The 19959-nt window shown below is 44.3% G+C and overlaps 1 protein-coding gene across 1 annotated transcript; it reads right to left on the bottom strand.

Annotated features, from left to right (window-relative positions):
• Positions 1–10221: 10221 nt before the first annotated feature.
• Positions 10222–13967, bottom strand: sbk1 (SH3 domain binding kinase 1). The gene is made up of 4 exons (XM_076298816.1): positions 13940–13967; positions 13023–13187; positions 12432–12634; positions 10222–10992 (listed from the first exon to the last, which is right to left on the bottom strand). Exons 1-4 carry the CDS (start codon positions 13965–13967, stop codon positions 10222–10224), a joined length of 1167 nt encoding a protein of 388 aa, XP_076154931.1.
• Positions 13968–19959: the final 5992 nt, after the last annotated feature.

Below are 19959 nucleotides of genomic sequence, written 5' to 3'. Positions count from 1 at the left end.
ACCTACACAACTAGGTGATCTTTTGGATCATCGGATTTTCAAGTTTCATTAAACATGTCAATCCATGCATATTGGTGTAATTTTTACACAATGTTTCATATACAATGACAATGGCTACATAGTACATACAGTGGTGCAAAAAAATGTGGCAATCCCATAAACCACTTTAAATGTTTTATTAATTTCACAGCTGGAATGGTGCTGTCCCTATAAGAGATAACCATTAAATTCAATAGCATAGAAAAGAAAATAGAATAGATAACATATGGAATAGATCTTGTAAATGTAATATTAGACGGGAATAATGTGTAATACATGTGTGATAGTTTGTCAAGACCAATCAATTAAATCCACCCATCCATCCAAATCAATCAATCAATCAATTATCAATCACACACACCAGTCTTTACACAGTACGTATAAGCTCTTCTTCTGGCCTCACTGGGGAGAGGAAGGCCAACCTGTCATCAGCATAAACTTTCAGTTGTTTTTGTGTGCGCAAACACACACTCACTCACCAACACAAATACACACTTTTCAGACATTAAAGCATGTTTTGGCCTAATAATAATGTATGTCCCTTAGTTGGTATTTCCCCTATCTGGACAGTCTCCGATGCATTCATCTGCTTGAAGCAACAATCAGTTTGCCCTTTTTTCCCTGTCCTTTAATGCACTGTGTTTGGTTGTTTGGCCTGCCTCACCCCAGAAAGTCTCTGAAGTCATCTGCCTGAAGCAACAATCAGTCTGCCCTGGTTTTCATGAGGATTGACAAGGACCTTTTTGAAGCAAACACTGAACAGACTTTGTTTAAAACTCCCACAAAAAGAAAGAAAAGCCTTAAAACAAAGCCTGCATAAAACAAACAGGAAAGGCAGGGATGGATTACTGCACGGGCCTACCGGGCCCAGGGGCCCAAGGGGTCAGGGGGTCCTGAAGCCCAAGCCTTTGCATGGAATCATTGCCTCAATATCAACAAATCAGGATGTAGGCTATGAATCTGATTGAATTTAGTATTGGCCATCCCCAAAATGCACCAGAATACAGGAAATCACATCAAACAAATAAAAAATTTCTGGGGGAGGACCCCCAAACCCCCCCTCCCACATATACGGCAATAAGTGGGGGGCCCTTAATACATCTGGGCCCAGGGGCCCAAAAGTTCATAATCCGCCCACGAGGAAAGGGGACGGTTGAGAGTGATACAGAATGATTTTTCTTATTCAGGCACTTCTATTCATTTCCAGTGCGTCTGTCTTTGTGCCAATTAACTGGATATTATTGGTCATTAAATTTGGAATTTTTAGAATTTGGCACCATCTCCATAACCAAGACTTTGATAAACTATGAGCAGAAAACTAAATTGGGCACTGCTAGAAAAAGTGGGCCCTATGAAAGACAATAATTCTGGGCCCCCTAATATAATATTATTGGGGTGCTCTCTGGGGGTCTCCTGTCAGTGCTGGGCCCTTAAAATCATCCTAACCGTTTTGATTTGCTAGCTAGCTTTGTTTGTAAACAAATCCATGTGCTTTATTGTTACCTTTTTCCACAGTTTGATATAGCATAATGCACAATTTCTCCAGCAGAGGGGGAAATCCTGCCAAGTTTCCCTTTAAGGCACACTCCCAAAAGTCTCAGATCATTCAGTGAGGTGATAATCTTTGGAGAGTTGCAAAAGGTGCTGCAAGGAAAGGATGGAGAGTGGAAAGGTGCCTGGAATGGACGGACTTCCATGAGTGATTTTGGCCAGCCCTGAGCATCTGCTTGAGGGGCTCTATGACAGTTTAGTTTGAAGGCTGCTACCATGAGATGCCACAGCAGTTCTTACCCTTCTCCCTAAAAAGGATCTAAGGGGCGAATTCTCCCATTCACGCGTAAATCATGTGTAAGCCCTTTTTTACGCGCTTCAGTTATGCACTTTTCAGTACGCGCATGCTCCCGTACCCGCTTCTGTACGTATAACTGAGTTGAACTTAACATTTAACCACACCTCAAAACTGTCCTTCATTGAGGTTCAAGGTCCAAGGTGTCTTTATTATCCCCAAGGGGCAATTTTTTATGCAGCCAGCAGAAAAAAAGTGCTAACCCATCAATTCAGTGGCCAGACAGTTGTTTTCTATTATGAGATGACGCCCTGAAAAATAGAAAGAGTTTGAGTGACAGCGACGGTCGCCCTGTTGTTCCACTTGCTGTGTGCGTGCACCATTCACTTCAATAGATTCTATTCCATCTTGCCAGTCGCCTGCCATAAATCGCCGTCGCATCGCCGTGCGTAGACCTTTATTGCTTTAATAAATGGAATCTTTGTTAATTTAATTTGGCCCTTTTTACAACTTATGTTATTTAACTCCAAACAGAGAGGTCACATTGACAATAAAAGTATCAGGTAAATCCTTGTTTAAATCTGAATTGAATGGTATAAATATCTCCCCCAAATCACTAAAGAGACGTCATTCTTTACGTTAACTTGTTCGCTGCGCATGCACCAACATTTATGACATGGCTATTACCATGGTGACAGGGATTTAAACAGAAGTCCTGATTGGACCTTGTCAGACCTCCACTACTAGCCTATCTTTCCCTCCTCCTGTCTTGTGTGGACAAGATTCAGAAATTGAAAACGCGCTCTATGGACTGAGAATGTATTTAAAACGAAACAGCCTTTTAAAATTAAAACAAAATAATGGGGATGTATAGCCTGAAAATGGGCAGAATCAGGATGTTGTAATGATTTTTACTGCTTCAATCTGGATTCTAGCCATATATGTTTTTTTAAGCAACTGAAAACGTACAAATGTTTGAAAGTATTTGGTGTTTAAATAGCACTTCATGTTCAGTTGTAAATGATGAGCTTAACTTTGCACACTTCTTGTAGTGTGATTCTTTTTTTTAAAGAAACTAATGTCATGTTTATTAGTTGAACTTCTGTAATAAAGGTCTTTTCAAAATTTTAACTCTCTCTCGTTCTCTCTCATCCTCCCATGTGCAAGTCTAACACACTAACACACACACGCACATACACGCACACACACACACACACACTCACACACACACACACACACACACACACACACACACACACTGACACACACACAAACACTCACACTGAGGAAGAGGGGAGTTGAGGTGGCACTGAACTCTGAACTGCTGATGGAGGGGGCGAGTTCAGTATGTGTCCTCTGCTGGCATCTATGTGCTTTGATCTCGATTCACTCTCATCTCCTCTCTTCTCCTCAAGCACCCCATATCAGCTTCTGCCTCTTCCTCCCCCCCTCTCTCTCTCCCTCCCTCTCTCTCTCTCTCTCTCTCAGTGTTTCTTTTCCTGTAGCTATATTTTGTTTCTCTCTCTTTCACCTTCCCCCTTCTCTCCACCTTCCTCTCCTTAAGTCTCTCTCTCCCTCCTCTCTCTCTCCTTCTGGTTTTTAGTCATTCTGTCACTCTCCCCATGATGTTTCTCTCTTTTCCTCTTTGTCTCTCTTTCCTGTTCCCACTCTTTGGTTCTCTCTCTTTTTTTCTAAGTGTGTCTTTCCTCCTCTTTAAGTCTCTGTCTCTCCTTCTTTGTGTCTGCCTCACTCTCTTTCTAACACACTTCTTTTCCCATCTCTCTCTCTCTCCTCTCTCTCTCAGCCCAGGGAGATGCGGAAAAACAGCAGTGACGCAGAAAGAGCTGTGGAAAGAGGGAGTCTGCCCCCTTGGGCTTCCACAGCATAGAAGATGCACAGCTCCACGCTGGCTTAAATCTGTCTCTTTCACACACACACACACACACACACACACACACACGCACACACGCACGCACGCACGCACGCACGCACGCACACACACACACACATACACAGTCATCTGCAAGATATGTAGTAGCACAAACACATACACAGTGTGATTTGTTGGACACACAGTGGAATACATACATACGTGTGCACACACAAAGTAATCTTTTTGAGTATGGTAGAATGCACACACGCATACACACAAATAGACACACATGCACGCACAAACACACGCACAGGTTCTTCTCTGGCTGTAATTTAGGTCAGACCTCTGAGGTGCAGACAGCCATCTCTTCACACCCCGCCTCCCAGCCTGCCAGAAGGCTTACTGTGTGTGTGTGTGTGTGTGTGTGTGCGTGTGTGTGTGTTCATAAACACCATTGTGATAAAATCCCTTAAATCTCCTACAAATGAATACACAGGCACAGTCACACCCAATGCACTTCCAGACTTTCACATGCATCAGTACACACACACACACAGTAAAAATAAATGAGCAGAGGGATAACTTCAGAGATGACAGATAAATTGGTGTTTGTTGCTTGTCATTAAAACTAGATTTTAAATCAGTTGCCATGGAAATGCAGAGCTTTGACTTCCTGTTTTCTCTGTGTGTCTGCCTGAACAGGGTACCTCTAAGGTCAGGTTGGTATTCTTAGAAACGTGTTATTCTTCAGCTTATTTTGGTTGGTATACTTGTGTTTCTGCACACAAATGTTGTTGTTTGTGTGTGCATGTGTTTGGTCTGACTCCATTTAAGTGTAATTTGATGCAATAATAATAATAATAATAATTATTGCTACACTCAATGTAAAAACAAACAAACAAACAAAGAATTTGCTGCCCCCCACACCTCCATAAACAGTGTTTGTCAAGTGTACTGGTGTCCTGTTTCCATGGTAACCCCAATTGCTTGGAAGAAAACGATCGGACCTCCTTGCTTTTAGCCAGAGAACAAGATGTGGACATCAGCGCACAGAATATAAATATACTATATTGTTCTCCCAGTGTCTCCACCTGACTGCCTATTGGAAAACAGAAATCAATGCATTTTTGTCATCTATTTTTTTTTCCTCTTTTTGAGCCCAAATGCAAATGGAAAGCCAAAGAAATATAGATATTTTTCCACTTTCATTTTGTTTGTCCACATCTTTTGCCTCTTGAGTTCCACAGTCTACAATACACATCAGATATTGCAATTAACAAGAAACCAATGAGGAGGAAAAAGAGTAGGAATTAAAATCAAATCAGCATTATATTTACATTTTACATGACTATAGGCTAGACCTTAAAGGTCAAAATATTCTCTTTATGCATTCAGAAGGGAAGATATACAGGACCAATCATGCACAGATTTCTTGCTTCTATATTCTCTGCTTCTGAAACTGTTTCTACGCAGTATCTCTTTCCAGGTCATAAACACTTAAACTGCAACATCAAATTCAAGGACTCTTGAGCACCCTATCAACTGCACTGTTTTAAAGCTCATTACGAGGATGACTCTTTTTCTTTTTCTAACACAACTGGCACAGCTGGCTCTGGCCACTGGCATGCACCTTGGTGACTTTTAATTTGAATTTTAAATCGTTTTAACACCTGTGTATCACACACACACACACACACACACACACACACACAGACATTCCTAGAGGCTGGAGGTGGGATCTTGACGCTGATGCACTCATAGTCCCTATAGAGAGAAGCATGACCTACTGACACCATTACGATCTTAAAGGGACAAAAATGAAACGGAAAAAATAAATGAATTAAACACATTTCAGATCTGGTGTTTTGTGTCACTGACTTTGAAGTCCTTTCAAGTCCTAGTTTTAAACTTTCCGATGTTTTATTTGTGTGTTTCAAGTGTTCTATTCCATGGGGGATCTCCATTCCCGTCTCCTGGTTTCACAGAAGGATTCCCAAACACACTGAAGCTAGTGTGTGCCATAGCTCCCTGAAAGTCTCATTGGCACTGCACACAGAACACAGAGTTGCCTAGTGTCGTAGAGTTGCGTAGTGCATATCCTGGATGGCTGGTGGTAACAACACTAGTGTTTATCTGCCTTTCACATGATCATATGCCATCAAAACAAATATGAAGATTAGAATTGCCTGATAGAAGCATGCCTCAAAATGTGACAAATTGTTACATAGTGTTGCTATAAAGCTGATTGTGAAGTGGTAATAAATTCTGTGAACACAATTGTCTTTATACGTATCAATCTCAACAGAGTATGTAATGTAAAATGGTCTCTCTCTGTCCGTGTGTGTGTGTGTGTACTGTTCTTTCTCTTCATGGCTTAGTTTTCTTGCCCTCCTCTCCACTCTCTCTCTATCCTACTTTTATCTGCCCTCTGTCTTCTGTTTAAGGAGGCAGGGACTTTGCAACCCAATTTACCTTTCTCTTTCTCTCTCTGTCTTGCACACATGCACATGCACGTGCGCGCACACACACACACACACACACACACACACACACACACACACACACACACACACACACACACACACACACACATCTACACAGGGAGAACACAGTGACAGCTTATGTTATTCACATTCACATGCATTAATATGCCACACACACATAAGGTTGTATGGTGGTGAACAGACCAAGGATAAAATGATTAATATCACTAGTCCATCTGGAAGGGAGGGGGTTAGGAGGAGCATCTCTGTGCGCTTCACTGATTCTACTGATGGTGCATGTGTGTGTGTGTGTGTGTGTGTTGGGGCGGAGAGGGTGGGGTATATGAGTTCAGTGAACTCCCAGTCAGACAGAGTAGGGCAAACCCACAGAGACACACATACACAGGCCAGACGACTTGCCTCTTCACACACATAGCAGACACTCACACACACATCATCATCATCTAGATAGACAGAGAGAGACACACACATACACCTACATGTCTCTCTCTATCTCTCTCACACACACACACACACACACACACACACACACACACACACACACATATACATACACACACAAACACAAACACACTATCAGTCTGTAAAAACACTTGAATCAGTCTGTGAAATATCACAATATTACCTCTCTTTTAACTTACACAAAAAGCACCATCTCCAAACAGAAACACACAGAATGATATACCCCAGAGCTAGAGTATACTGTAGGGGCTGAGCCCGCATGTGAATGATATACCCCAGAGCTAGAGCATGAGTACAGTGAATGATATACCCCAGAGCTAAAGTATAGGGTCTGAGCCGCATAAGTACTGTGAATGATATACCCCAGAGCTAAAGTATAGGGTCTGAGCCGCATGAGTACTGTGAATGATATACCCCAGAGCTAAAGTATAGGGTCTGAGCCCGCATGAGTACTGTGAATGATATACCCCAGAGCTAGAGCATGAGTACTGTGAATGATATACCCCAGAGCTAGAGCATGAGTACTGTGAATGATATACCCCAGAGCTAAAGTATAGGGTCTGAGCCCGCATGAGTACTGTGAATGATATACCCCAGAGCTAGAGCATGAGTACTGTGAATGATATACCCCAGAGCTAGAGCATGAGTACTGTGAATGATATACCCCAGAGCTAGGGTATAGGGGCTGAGCCCGCATGAGTACTGTGCTGCCGGTGTGGAGAGTGGAAGTGACTTATGAAAACCAGGTGACCCACTTCCTGAAGGAGGACACCCAACCTGCTGCAGTATGTGTATGTGCTGTGCACACATTTTATATGGATGCTGCACTTTCAGGCACAAACCAGCCAACTTAGTCAGAACTTCAAGATTAATTGACTATTGGAAAACATTTTTTGAAATAGCCGGAGAGGAAGACTCAAAATGAATGAGAAAGAGGAGTAACAAGAGAGAGAGAGAATAAAGAATGTTAAAGAAATGTGAATAGAGAAGGGTGTCAGGTCAACACATAGCCGCATATCAACAGAATATGCATATCAACAGAAAATGAGACAGAGATGTGGATGAGAGGAGCAGAGAACAGAGGAAAAGGGGAAAAAAGGAAACAGGATGGAAAAGAATGCAAACAAGAGAAATAAAACGAGTGAAAGGAGAGACACAACCAAAGGTAGAGAGAGAGAAAATGATACAGAGATAGAGGGAGAGAGAGATGAATAGACAGGATGAGAGATGAGGGTTAGAAAGGAGAGAGAGAAAGATGCAGTGAGAGAGGCTACTCTTGGCAGCTAATGATGTGTAGTCTTCATGACAGGCAGAAAAGACAGAAAACAGTGTGATCACTGGAAGTAGCTTTATAGTCACATACAGAGAGATGCTTCATAAGAAACATTTCTAATGACAGTTGCATACACACACACACACGCACACTTTCAGAAACACATGTATGCTACCAGCTGAACCTATTATGTGGTTTCATGATGTGTGAATAAGTGCGTGTGTGTGAGAGAGAGACACATTGTCTACTCTTTAGTGTGTGTGAAAGTACCTATGTAAATCTAAGACTGTGACATGTATGAGTGGCTATCTGTGAATATGAACTGCTGTGTATATGTATGTGTGTGTGTGTGTGGGTATATGTATGCATGTGTGTGTGTGTGTATATGTATGTGTGTGTGTGTGTGGGTATTGGTGTGTCCTTGTCTGCTGTCAGCTCTTACTCCATAGCACTGGAAGACCAGTCAGTTTAGCATCGCCGCTAAATTTACACCTCTGCTACATCTCTGGTGCAATTTCAGATATTTATGCTCTCCCCCACCCCTGTCCTGTTTATTTTCCCAAACAACTGCCCCAACTCCCCACCCCTGTCCTGTTTAATACCCCAAACAACTGCCCCAACTCCCCACCCCTGTCCTGTTTATTACCCAAAACAACTGCCCCAACTCGCCCTTCCCTCTCCTTAGTTTTATATACAATAAGCTACATTTCTACTATGCGATCACACAACAATTTCATATTCACTCTTCCCTGGTGATCATCTGTGCTTGAAATGTGGTTGTGATCTTTCTGAACGCACTCGGTGCGCTCCTTGCACTTGGAAGCCACTCTCTCCTTCCTCTGCGGCCCTGTACAATCTTAACTACATCAGCTATTTCTATCAGCAAGCATTACAATGTAATTCACTATTATTTCATAGAAAAACAATACAATAATAGGCTAGCTACATGTGATATGACTTCTTATGTTAAATACAATAATCATCTCCATAAACATTTTATATGGCAGGGTTATCCCTGACTTTGGAACTATAGCCTCACACACCATAGAGTTTATTCATTGTGCTTTCATTAGTATCGATCTGACTTATATTATCAAGTTCATACTAACAAGCATGAATTATGTTGACTTATTGAATACTAGCGTTGATAGTAAAGACCTTATGAAAAGACCAGTGTTTCCATTATCTTCATTTTAAAGATTATCACCACCCTTTCTCTCTCTCTCTCTCTCTTTTAGGCCACTAGTGGCCTAAAAGAGAGAGAGAGAGAGGCCGACCTTTAGGCCGACCTAAAAATATTCTTTGCAACCTTATACAAATAGTGTGCTTTCGCAGATTTCTACACAGATAAAAATGCATACCGCACACACACACACACACACACACACACACACACACACACACACACACACACACACACACACACACACACACACTGAAGACTATAAAATATCCCTGTAATCTAACAGCATGATGTTGTACTGTGTTAACAAACACGCACAAATGGAAGTCAAGTGATGAAGTGGAAGTGGTGCCATCCAATCAGCACCAGGAATGGGAGGGTCCAAAGGGCCCAGGGAGGGTAAATGTTCTGCATCAAGACAAACCCTCATTGGCTCAGAGAGCCCCTGTGATTTGTTGGTGATGGATTCAGCAGACATTTAATTGGATGAGGGTCTCCTCAGGGGTGAGTGCTGAAGTGAATCTCTGGAGTCTGGCTTCAGGTTGTTGTGAGGGAAAAAAACAATCAGTGTAAGGATGCCTGCTAGGATTTGTTGACATGATAGGTCAAAGGTCAGGGATTATAGGTCCTTGATGTTGTTTTGGCATGATAAAGTGCCGTGGCAGCAAGTGAGTATGTGTTTGGGGTCGCATAATGGAGTTGTATAGGGTGTGTGTTATGCTTAATTGGAGACAGAAATTAATGGGTTGAGTCACTGTCTCTCTCTCTCTGTGTGTGTGTGTGTGTGTGTGTGTGTGTGTGTGTGTGTGTGTGTGTGTATGCGTGTGTGTGTGTGTGTGTGTGTGTGTCTGTGTGTGTGTGTGTGTGTGTGTGTGTGTGTGTGTGTCTCTGAGTGTGTGTGTGTCTGTGTATGTGTGTGTGTATGTGTATGTGCGTGTGTGTGTGTGTGTGTGTGTGTGTGTGTGTGTGTGTGTGTGTGTGTGTGTGCCACAGACGGACACTAGCGTGTGTCATTCTTGCTGGCGGTGCCTGCAGGGTGCTAGTCTGCTGGGGAGTGATCTGTCTTCTGATAGGCTGGAGGAGGTAAAGGAGGGCGGTGCATCACACACAGATCTCGATCGGTGTGGCCATCATCATCTTGCTCTTGTCCTTGCGGTTAGGGGATGGGCTTTTGGATGCCTCCTCCCTGGAAGAGTGCGGCTCCGATAGGATGCTGCGTTTGAGGGGGGCAGGCCGCAGGCAGGAAGTCCCGGGCGGCGGGGAGGGCTCAGCGTGCCTGTGGGCGGCGCGAGAGGAGGAAGTGGGCCCCGCCCGACAGGAAGCGCGCCGGCGGTGGTGGGTGAGCAGCTCGTACTTGAGGAAGTAGAAGACGTCTTTGACGGCACAGCGGCGGTCCGGGTCGGCGGCGAGCAGGCGCCCGAACATGCGCAGCGCGTCATCGGAGAAGCGGCGCCACTGCGAGGGCACGACAGTCGTCGGGCAGCCCGCCTGCTGCCAGCGGAGGAACTCGGCGTAGAAGGCGTCCGCCGGCAGCGCCGCCTCCCAGGGGAAGTTGCCGGTCAGCATGCAGAAGGTGAGCACGCCGAACGCCCACGCGTCCTGCGCGGTGGCCACCATCACGCCCTCGGCGCCCGACGCCTGGCACACCTCGGGCGCCGTGTAGGGGATGGTGCCGCTGACGCGGCGGACGCGGCTGCCCACCCGCCGCGTCATGCCCAGGTCGGCCAATTTTACGCGCCGGCATTCGCGGTCGAACAGGAGCACGTTCTCGGGCTTGACGTCGCGGTGGACGAGCGCGCGCGAGTGCATGAAGTCCAGCGCCAGGCCCAGCTGCTGGACACAGCGCTTCACCACGTCCTCAGAGAGACCTGCCTGGGGGGGGGGTGATGGAGAGAGGGATAGAGAAGAGAAGAGAGAGAGAGAGGGGGAAAGGAGAGAGAGGGTGGAAAGGTGTGGGGAGAAGAAGAAATATATATATATATAGAGAGAGAGAGAGACAGGGAGAGAGACAGAGAGATGGGTACAATAGGACAGAGGGTTGGACAAAGAAAGACAGGCAGACAGATATCAAAAGAGAATTCAGCAGGACATGAATTCAATAAAGAATAGAGGGAATAGAGAGAAAGAGCCATGACAAAAGATGGAGTGAAAGAGCAAAAACAGAGGAGAAAGAGAGAGAGAGAGAGAGAGAGAGAGAGAGAGAGAGCACACTTCAGTGCAACAGTATTGTTGAGACAAAAATCCAATATAAGGTATCGATATCAACCAGGCAGGGAAGACAGCACATGAACAACATCATAATGAAGATAGATAGACGATGTTAGCTGGCAGGTGAATGACCACACACTCACTACCTCTGCAGGGGATGTAGATGAGGATGAGGATGGGGATGATGATGAAGATGAAGACGGTAATCATGATGACAGTGAGACAGTTTGATGTTTTTAACAATGGTGAAGTATTAGAGAATTTGAATCGCACATTGTGTGATCCACTCGGTGAGTTGCACAGTTTTGAAAATTAACGTTAAGTGTTGTTTTAAGGACATGTTTGTGTCCAAAAGGAATTCAAAGTGTTAAATACCGGAATTATCCTTTAATAACGAAGGACTCAGGAAAACTTGACAAAACCATCCATATAGACTGTGATATGAATGTTAATAGGGTCATAGTTGAGAGTGATGATGGCTTTATAATCATGAATGACATTTCAGGAATGCTTAATATGATGTCATATCATATCAATTAACCGTGATGATGTCATGTGTCACGGGTCACAGAATCAAACGTCTTGTTGCTGATGATCGAATTAGTTGGAATATATCTTAAGAGTTTCACTAAATTAATTTTACAGTGGTTGTTTTCTTACTGGATTTCACATATTTCATATGCGGCAAGTCTTTTAGAACTTCCGATGCTAGCTTCTGGATTAACCGTTATCTGCTGTCTAACATGCTGTCCTGCATGTACAGGATGTAGCTACCAGCTAGCAGACAGCAGTAAAAAGCAAAGTGCACACCTGAGATTAATGACATTTTTATACAGAGTGGAAACGTTGAAACGTGTCGGAAATACATGTTCTGGACCACAGAGGGACAACAGCTCAACATACAGTATATAATGAAATCCAGAGATATAGCCATAGACGTGAATGGAGCTTGCGATCTGGGTTCCAGGAAGTGGCTTGTCACCTTGCTCTGCCTATCCACAACCCGTTAGTTAACACATGCATCCATGCATGAGTTGACAAGCTGTAGGGCAAAAGGAAGTGACCTCCTATGGGCAGGAAATGAGGTTGCGGCGCTGCAGTACCTGTGGGGGGATGATGTCGAAGAGGTCCCCAGCGGGCGCATACTCCTGGCCGAACACGTAGCTGTCCTCAGTCTCGAAGAGCACGTCGAGCGTCTGCACAATGAACGGACTGCAGCTGAGTGCCGCGTTCAGGCTGTACTCACGCAGGAAGGAGCGCAGCCGCGTCTTACCCTTATTCACGTACTTCAGGGCCAGCTTGGTGCCTGTGTGCGCAAACACACCCACACACCCACACACACACACACACACAGAGTCAGTGTGTGTATATTTACACAAACATACATATACTATAAGCACATAAAGTCTCGCACACTCACAGACAGACACACAAAAACATGTGCTCACTGTCCCTTTCTCTTGCAAACACACACACACACACACACACACACACACACACACACACACCCACACACACAATCTCTTTTTTCTCTCACACACAGACACACAAAAACGCACACAGAGACACACAAAAACATGTGCTCACTGTCCCTTTCTCTTGCAATCACACACACACACACACACACACACACACACACACACACAATCTCTTTTTTCTCTCACACACAGACACACACAAAAACGAAAACACACCTTGACCCCGGAGCGCCACCAAGTCCACACGGCCGTAGGTGCCCTTGCCCAGTGGCCCAATCAGCTGGTAGCGCTGCTGCAGCTCGGAGGTGGAGATTGGGGTGAGTGACAGCGCCTGCATGTCCTCCAGCAGAGTTCCGCCGCCCAACGCTGCCCCACCCTGCCCTGCCGATGGCGCCACGGCGGGCACACACACCTGGGCGCTGCTGCGGAGGGAAACGGAAACACACACACACACACACACACACACATACCCTTAGATTCAGACTCCCAGTGCTGAAAGTGTGTGTGTGTGTGTGTGTATGTGTTTGGGTGTGTTTGCATGTGTCTTGTCTGTGTGTCTATGCGTGAGTGTGTGTGTGTGTGTGTGTGTGGTTGTGTTGTGTGTGTGTGTGTATGTACCTGTGTGGTTGTGTTGTGTGTGTGTATGTGCCTGTGTGTGTGTGTGTGTGTGTGTGTGTGTGTGTGTGTTTCCATGCGTGTGTATGCCTGTGTTCTCATCTGTGTGGTAGGGTGCAGCTGCCCTTCACTATCACAGTGTGAGAGTGTGTGCGTGCTCCTGAACGACTGCAAATCTGTCTGTGCTAAAGAAAAAGTGAGCTGTATGTTCTATATGGGGATGTTTTCACACATGATTTGTGTAGCTACTTTTTCACTGTGTGTTGTTTATCTGTTGTTGACAGCACATTTCTACCCTGTGTGTGTGTCTCTCTCTCTCTCTTTGTGTGTGTGTGTTTGCTCTTGTGTGCTGAAACAGTTGCTGACACTGAAGCTGCTGCATGCCCTAAACATAGCCACTCTGCTTGATGCACACAATGGTTACTTTAGTCAAGCGAAATTAATTGTACTACATTTTATACTCAACATCTAAATAAATAAAAATTCTGGTGTTGACCGTGAAGTTTAAGCAGACTTACCCGCTTGCGCCCTGCCTCTCTCCCGCATGTTCCTGCATTCACGCGCTGCGCAGAGACCTTAGTGCCTGAAGCACCTGCTCTCGAGGTCAACTGATGTCGGACGTCCTTAGCTCGCGCCCCCTCTGACGGCTCAAATGTAAACCGCGGGAGGGCGGAACTGCAGGGGCACGAATAATCGTTAATTAGTAATGAAAAACAACAAAGCTTGAATGACTGATAACCAAGTCCCTCACGTGCTCCACTCAACTCCCCTGGCCACTCAGTTCAATCACCGCGTGGCTTTGGGTGCCTGAAGTCCCTCAGCACCTTCTCTAACAGCCGTTGCTTTTTCTTTGTTATTTTCCACCATTCCATCCAAGGGTGCACCTAGTAACCGATCTTATTGAAGGTTAGTCACACTTTGTCCATTAAGATGATTGCTTGAACCTAAAAGCTGCTGTTCCCGTGTTGCTTGAATTTATGTTTTGTTTTAAGTACCGGTATACGCTGTGCATCCCATGCGTCCGGGTTCGGTTCAGAAGTGAAGGTGCGTACCTTATCCAACAAGGGGGAAATGCGAAGCAGCGCCTGTCTGGTGTTTATCTTCTACTCTCCTCCGTGTGCGCGCGCGGGTCGGTGTGTGTGTGTGTGTGACCCAGATCACTCCACTGGTGCATAATGGTTCTCAGTGTGCGCGAGGAAGAATGGCGGCGTGTTTTTTTTCCGTTAGACTGGTTCCAGTCCCAGACTCCATTCACAAGCCGTCATTCCGCGTTTCCATCCCTCCGCTTTCCGTTGAACTCCACTGACGGAGCGCTTATTGTTCCCCTAGCGCCGCTGCTGCTCCTTTGGCCAAGACGCGAGAGCTCACGTGAGCTTGGACCGGGTCCTAGTGCCTGCCTATCAGTGGATCAGGTGCGTTTTGGGTGACGCTGGAGCACCAGTCTTATGAAACGTGAGAGTCACTGAATATGTTTGGGAGCAATAACTAGAAGACGCAATAGCCGTGTAACTGGAGTCCGCATGTTTAGTTGCTGATTGAGTAACAATCACACTGCCCACAGGCACTAAAATAGACCAATTAACTCTCCTCTCCACTGTTCTTCCATGGCAGCGCAAGCTAGAGTCTAATCAGGGCGACCTATTTTCTGTTTTCCTTAGAAAAAAAACAGTGTCCTCTAAACTTGCTTAGATTTAAAGTGTGCTGGGCCTCTCTCTCTCTCTCTCTCTCTCTCTCTCTCTCTCTCACTCACTCACTCTCCTCTCTCTCTCTATAACCACAAAAATAGGAGGCTGCTGGATGTAGGCCTAGAGGACACTGCAAGACTCTGGAACTGGAACTGTTGATAAGTTCGTCCACAGCACTTACGTCACATTATGTCTACGATACAACTGTTTCAATAAGCAACAATGACCAAAACCCATGGCACTGACTTACAAAAGAATTTTGCAGCAACAGTCTAAAAACAATTGTGAGTCCTTTGTGCAGCTGAGCTCCTCTCCCATGTCTTTATGGTTTTTTGTTTGTTGTTGTTTTTTTTCTTTTAAAAGATTTCCGTCAACATACTGGTTAATCCCCAACTGTAGCCCTGAGCTGCTTGGCCTCCTGTTTTAAACTGTCTACTCTCTCATTATGATACTCCTTCATGCCAAACCTACCAGCTGTACCAGTCACTGCCCAGTTCTGAAGGAGGAATGAGAGGATTGTGTTCTGCTATTATTCCATTGCATTTTAGGCACTGTGCTTGTTTTTCGGTGATGATTGTAGTGCCTTTTGCCATATTCTTATAGCCTGAAGCACATGAATCAGAATGAAGATCCACTGAATGTGCAGGTATATCGGAAGCTCTAGTTTGCACAAATTCAGAATTACACTTCTCATATTCAATGACAAAAAGTCCACACAAAAATATTACATAATTATTCATAATCAATAACATGGTTATTACTATTTTGAGGTGGGAATAAGTAACTGTTGCATGGCCTTTTATAGTGCAGATTAGACTTCTTAAAGTAAACTCCTTTCTCAGGACATCTTATGAAATGAAACTTCAGATTATCAAGGCAAGTTAAATGTATCCCTCGTTTTTTTGTGAAAAAGCAATTTCCTTAATCATTACTCAGATAACCATGTGACCCCCATTAGAGCAAAACATAGAACCTATCACAGAGATGGCCAGGAGTTAAAAGTAGACAGATAGACTATTCATAATGTTTGATTAAGGTGCACAAATCCTATTATTGTATGAATTAAACATCTTGCGGGTCTTGTATCTTATCTGCTACAGAGTGGTACTGTTAAAACCATGGCCATGGGTTTAATTCCAAGGGAGACGAAGCGGTAAGAAAAGTGTATGCCATCACCGAACCATAAGCACTTTGGATAAAAGCCTGTGCTAAATGATTCAAGTATGAATATAATATTAAAAGGACATTACATAATGTAACAGCTTAGCAAATCTGTTGAGACAGTAGTCTCCATTGTGAAGCATGTCCTCTTGCAAGATGAACCTGACCCTACAGTTAGCAGCAGCTATCAGGCACTTCAGAAGAATACAAAAAGGTGGTCTGGACCTTACCATCACACATTAGCCTATGTGCAAGTTTAACCAAGGGTTCTGTTCAATGATGTAATAATGAAAAGGGGGCTTATAGAACCTCTGTCAGACATTTAGGTCCACATGTCTAATTCTGGAATGACTTTCAACACAAATTCATTCCATAAAAGGTTAGCCTTGTCAGAGGACTATTTCTAGTCCACATGTGGCATTGGTCAGCCAGACCTGGGCCAGAATACCCTGTAGTCTTACTGTGCTTCAGAGGGAATCAAATATCCAGGGCATACACCTTCCTGAGAATGTACCTGTCTTAATAATTAAAATCCCATTAAATCAATTAAACAGATACAATGTCGCATAGCATACTATTCTCAGTAATTAGCACTTTTCTAAGTCTCTATTGAAGATTAGATAAGCCAGTGATGGATGCGGGCATCGTCGCTCAGTCCAGCAGTGCACTCAGTTTGACATATAGCCTACACTACAGAATGCGACACGAGCCTCAATAAACTTCTATCGTCATCAGGCTCGAGGGCCATTAGTATTGAGGTCACTTTCATGTGAAAGATGACCTACTGTGGGAGTGTATTTGGGGCCAAAAATGTGGGGAGGGGATGGATTCACTGTGTGTGTGTGTGTGTGTGTGTGTGTGTGTGTGTGTGTGTGTGTGTGTGTGTGTGTGTGGGAGAGAGAGAGAGATGTGTGTGTGTGTGTGTGTGTGTGTGTGTGTGTGTGTGTGTGTGTGTGTGTGTGTGTGGTTGTCTACAGAGTGAGTGAGTCTAAATCTGTGTATGCAAGTGTCTCCCCCTAGTGGCAGGTATTTGGAAGAATGTGGCCGGTCATGCAAGAAATTGACTACTATGAGTCATTGCTATGGAAACAAGGACACAAAGAAACAAGGGGTATATGGAGATGATTGCATTGAAGTGGTGTATGAAAATGTTACATGAACACACACACACACACACACACACACACACACACAGTGTAGCCTTTGAAGCTATGGTACTGGCTGCATACTAATTGCACACCATGCAAATTAAGGATGTGTTTTCTTTTTCTTTTTATGTTAAACACACATTTTATGGTTTGCCAGCAATAAATGCAGATGGAGGATGAAGCATAATGTCTCTCTCTCTCTCTCTCTCTCTCTCTCTCATTGTCTAAACATATTTTGTTTGCAGAATGATGAAATTTCTACCTTGCACTCTGCATAGCACATCACCAGACCCAAAATAATCTGTGGGGATTCGGTGCAGTCTGCACAGCCTACTCTGTAAGAATAATATGAAATAAACAAGAAGGCAGCGTGGCTCACCTGCACATTGTGTATTTCATTTGCTTTAGATACTAAGGAATTTGGTCTTGTGTTGGATATATTTAAAAGAAATGTTTCCATCAATTGTAATAGGCTATGTTCATGGGGTGTGAATCATGTTATCCGTGTTCAAGACTAACTGAACGTGTGTGTGTCTCTGTGTGGAATATTTTCATCTTGGAACATCATATGGAGCTGCGCTTTTCTATACCTCATGCATATACAGTAGCTAAATGTTGACAAGCCTATAAAGTCAAACGCCTCCATACACGTTCACCATTAAACACAACACTTGCCTATTACAGTAAAGCAACGTGTTCCAAAATTTGAAATGGGGAGACGAAATGGAAAAAAGTTATGGAATATGTGAAATGAACATGTTGATTCGCAGGGGACACATTCAACTGGATGAATGCTATTTTAGATAAGTTCTGCTGAATGAAAACATCGACCTGCAAATGTGCACATTGCACACAGTACATTAGTGCAATCATTGTAATATGGTTTCTGTCCACTAGGTGGAAGCAGACTACAGCTATCTGTGTAATACTATTGGCAGCAGCAAGGCTGGAAGGCTGTGCATGTCAAGGGGAACAGTGGTCAAAGCGGAAGCATAAATAGATATAGGTAAAGCATATGTCAAAACAACTAGGTTACATTTTCAGTGATACATCAAGGATGTGTTCTGTGTTTGAGTCCGTATTTAAAAACATTTCAATCGAGGTGAGCATCACTAATAGGTCAGTTCTCCTGAAAAGTCAAAGACCCAAACCCCTTACTCCACACCTGAGTCATTTCCATAGGACAGTCTATACAACATTGAGAAATCAAGCAATAACCTGCAAAATGAAACTGACTTTGGGTGCAGTCCCTGTGGAGCGCTGCATGTTGTGCTTTGTTACTGTTTGAGTGGTCAATCAGTATTCAGCGTTTGCTCGTCTGTCCCCTACTGCTAAGATTTCAAGGATCCTTCAGCCATAAAATCGGAGTGGAAATCATGTTTTAAGACATCCCAGCACTCCGCTCTTCTTCTAAGGCTTCGCTCACACCGCTCAACCTTTGAAATGCAAGGCAAGGCAAGGTAGAGAAGAGAAGAGAAGAGAGGGGGGAGGAGGATGGGAAGGGAAAAAAGTTGTCAGGAAGAGCTCAACTGGCAATCTCTCTCATTTGTTTGCGCACCGTGACTGGTTCTGCTGGGATCAGGATCAAAAGCTGAAACCTCTCTGTCTTTCTCTCTCTCTCTGTCTCTCTCTTCAAATCCAAATGGCTTTTTAAAAACTCCAGGCACTTATGTGCCCCCCCCCCCCCAACACACACACACACACACCATTTCCCCACCACCACCAGCCCTAGCTGAGCTGCATCTGGCTATAGCTACTGGCATCACTGTGAGGGGTCAGAGGTCAGAGGTCAAAGTTCCTGACCCCTAGGAATGCAAGCACTGACCTGAGATGGTAGACTGGTCCAGCTGAGCCAAGTACTCATGTCCCTGCCGATGATCACACTGACATCAGACATTTGGTGGAGCATCTACCCAGTCTACAAAGACTTGAAGCGATTTCTTTTGTTTGTTTTTGTTTTGTCACTCCAATCAGTGCAATTTACCAACATCATGAGTAACAACATGGTGCACCAATATGTTAGGGACATAGCTGTGACATTCTTTTTTTGTTTTGTTTAATTGAACGTCTGAGTCCAATTCCCAATAGAAATTAGGGAATAGATTCACTATTAAAATGGTCCCTTTTTGTCTGTCTTTTCTTCCTCCCTTTCTTTCTCTTTCGCTCCCTACCTTTTCCCCCAGGCTCTACGATCCTAGCGCTAGGCCTGTGTCCACTGCATTCTTAATTACCTAAATGCCCAAGCCAAAGGCAAATTAGGGCTCATCTGAGACAAAAGCCTCTGCTAGAGGTGTCCTTTGTAGGCAGGGGAATTTCTCCTTAGCAAAGTCACCCTGAAATTGGGATTCTGCAGGCCTTTCATTGATACAGATCTCTTCTTCTGTTCTTGTATTCTAGAATACCATGCCATTTAATGGGGGGAAACGGTCCATGCAACCCTCAATGGCTCTTCAAGGTCCTTTGGGAAGTTCTAGAAGCAACAAAGAACCTTCTAAGAACATCCTTTTGGGGCATTTATTATGACAAAAAGCACGCCTTTCCCCG

Source organism: Alosa pseudoharengus, unplaced genomic scaffold, assembly GCF_046254945.1.
Source record: "Alosa pseudoharengus isolate Yale_2024_CS ecotype anadromous, Long Island Sound unplaced genomic scaffold, YU_APseudo_1.1 YU_APseudo_1.1_scf_21, whole genome shotgun sequence".
NCBI lineage: Eukaryota > Metazoa > Chordata > Actinopteri > Clupeiformes > Clupeidae > Alosa > Alosa pseudoharengus.
Note: the sequence above shows the minus strand (reverse complement) of the source record. Positions and strands in the feature narration are given on the sequence as shown.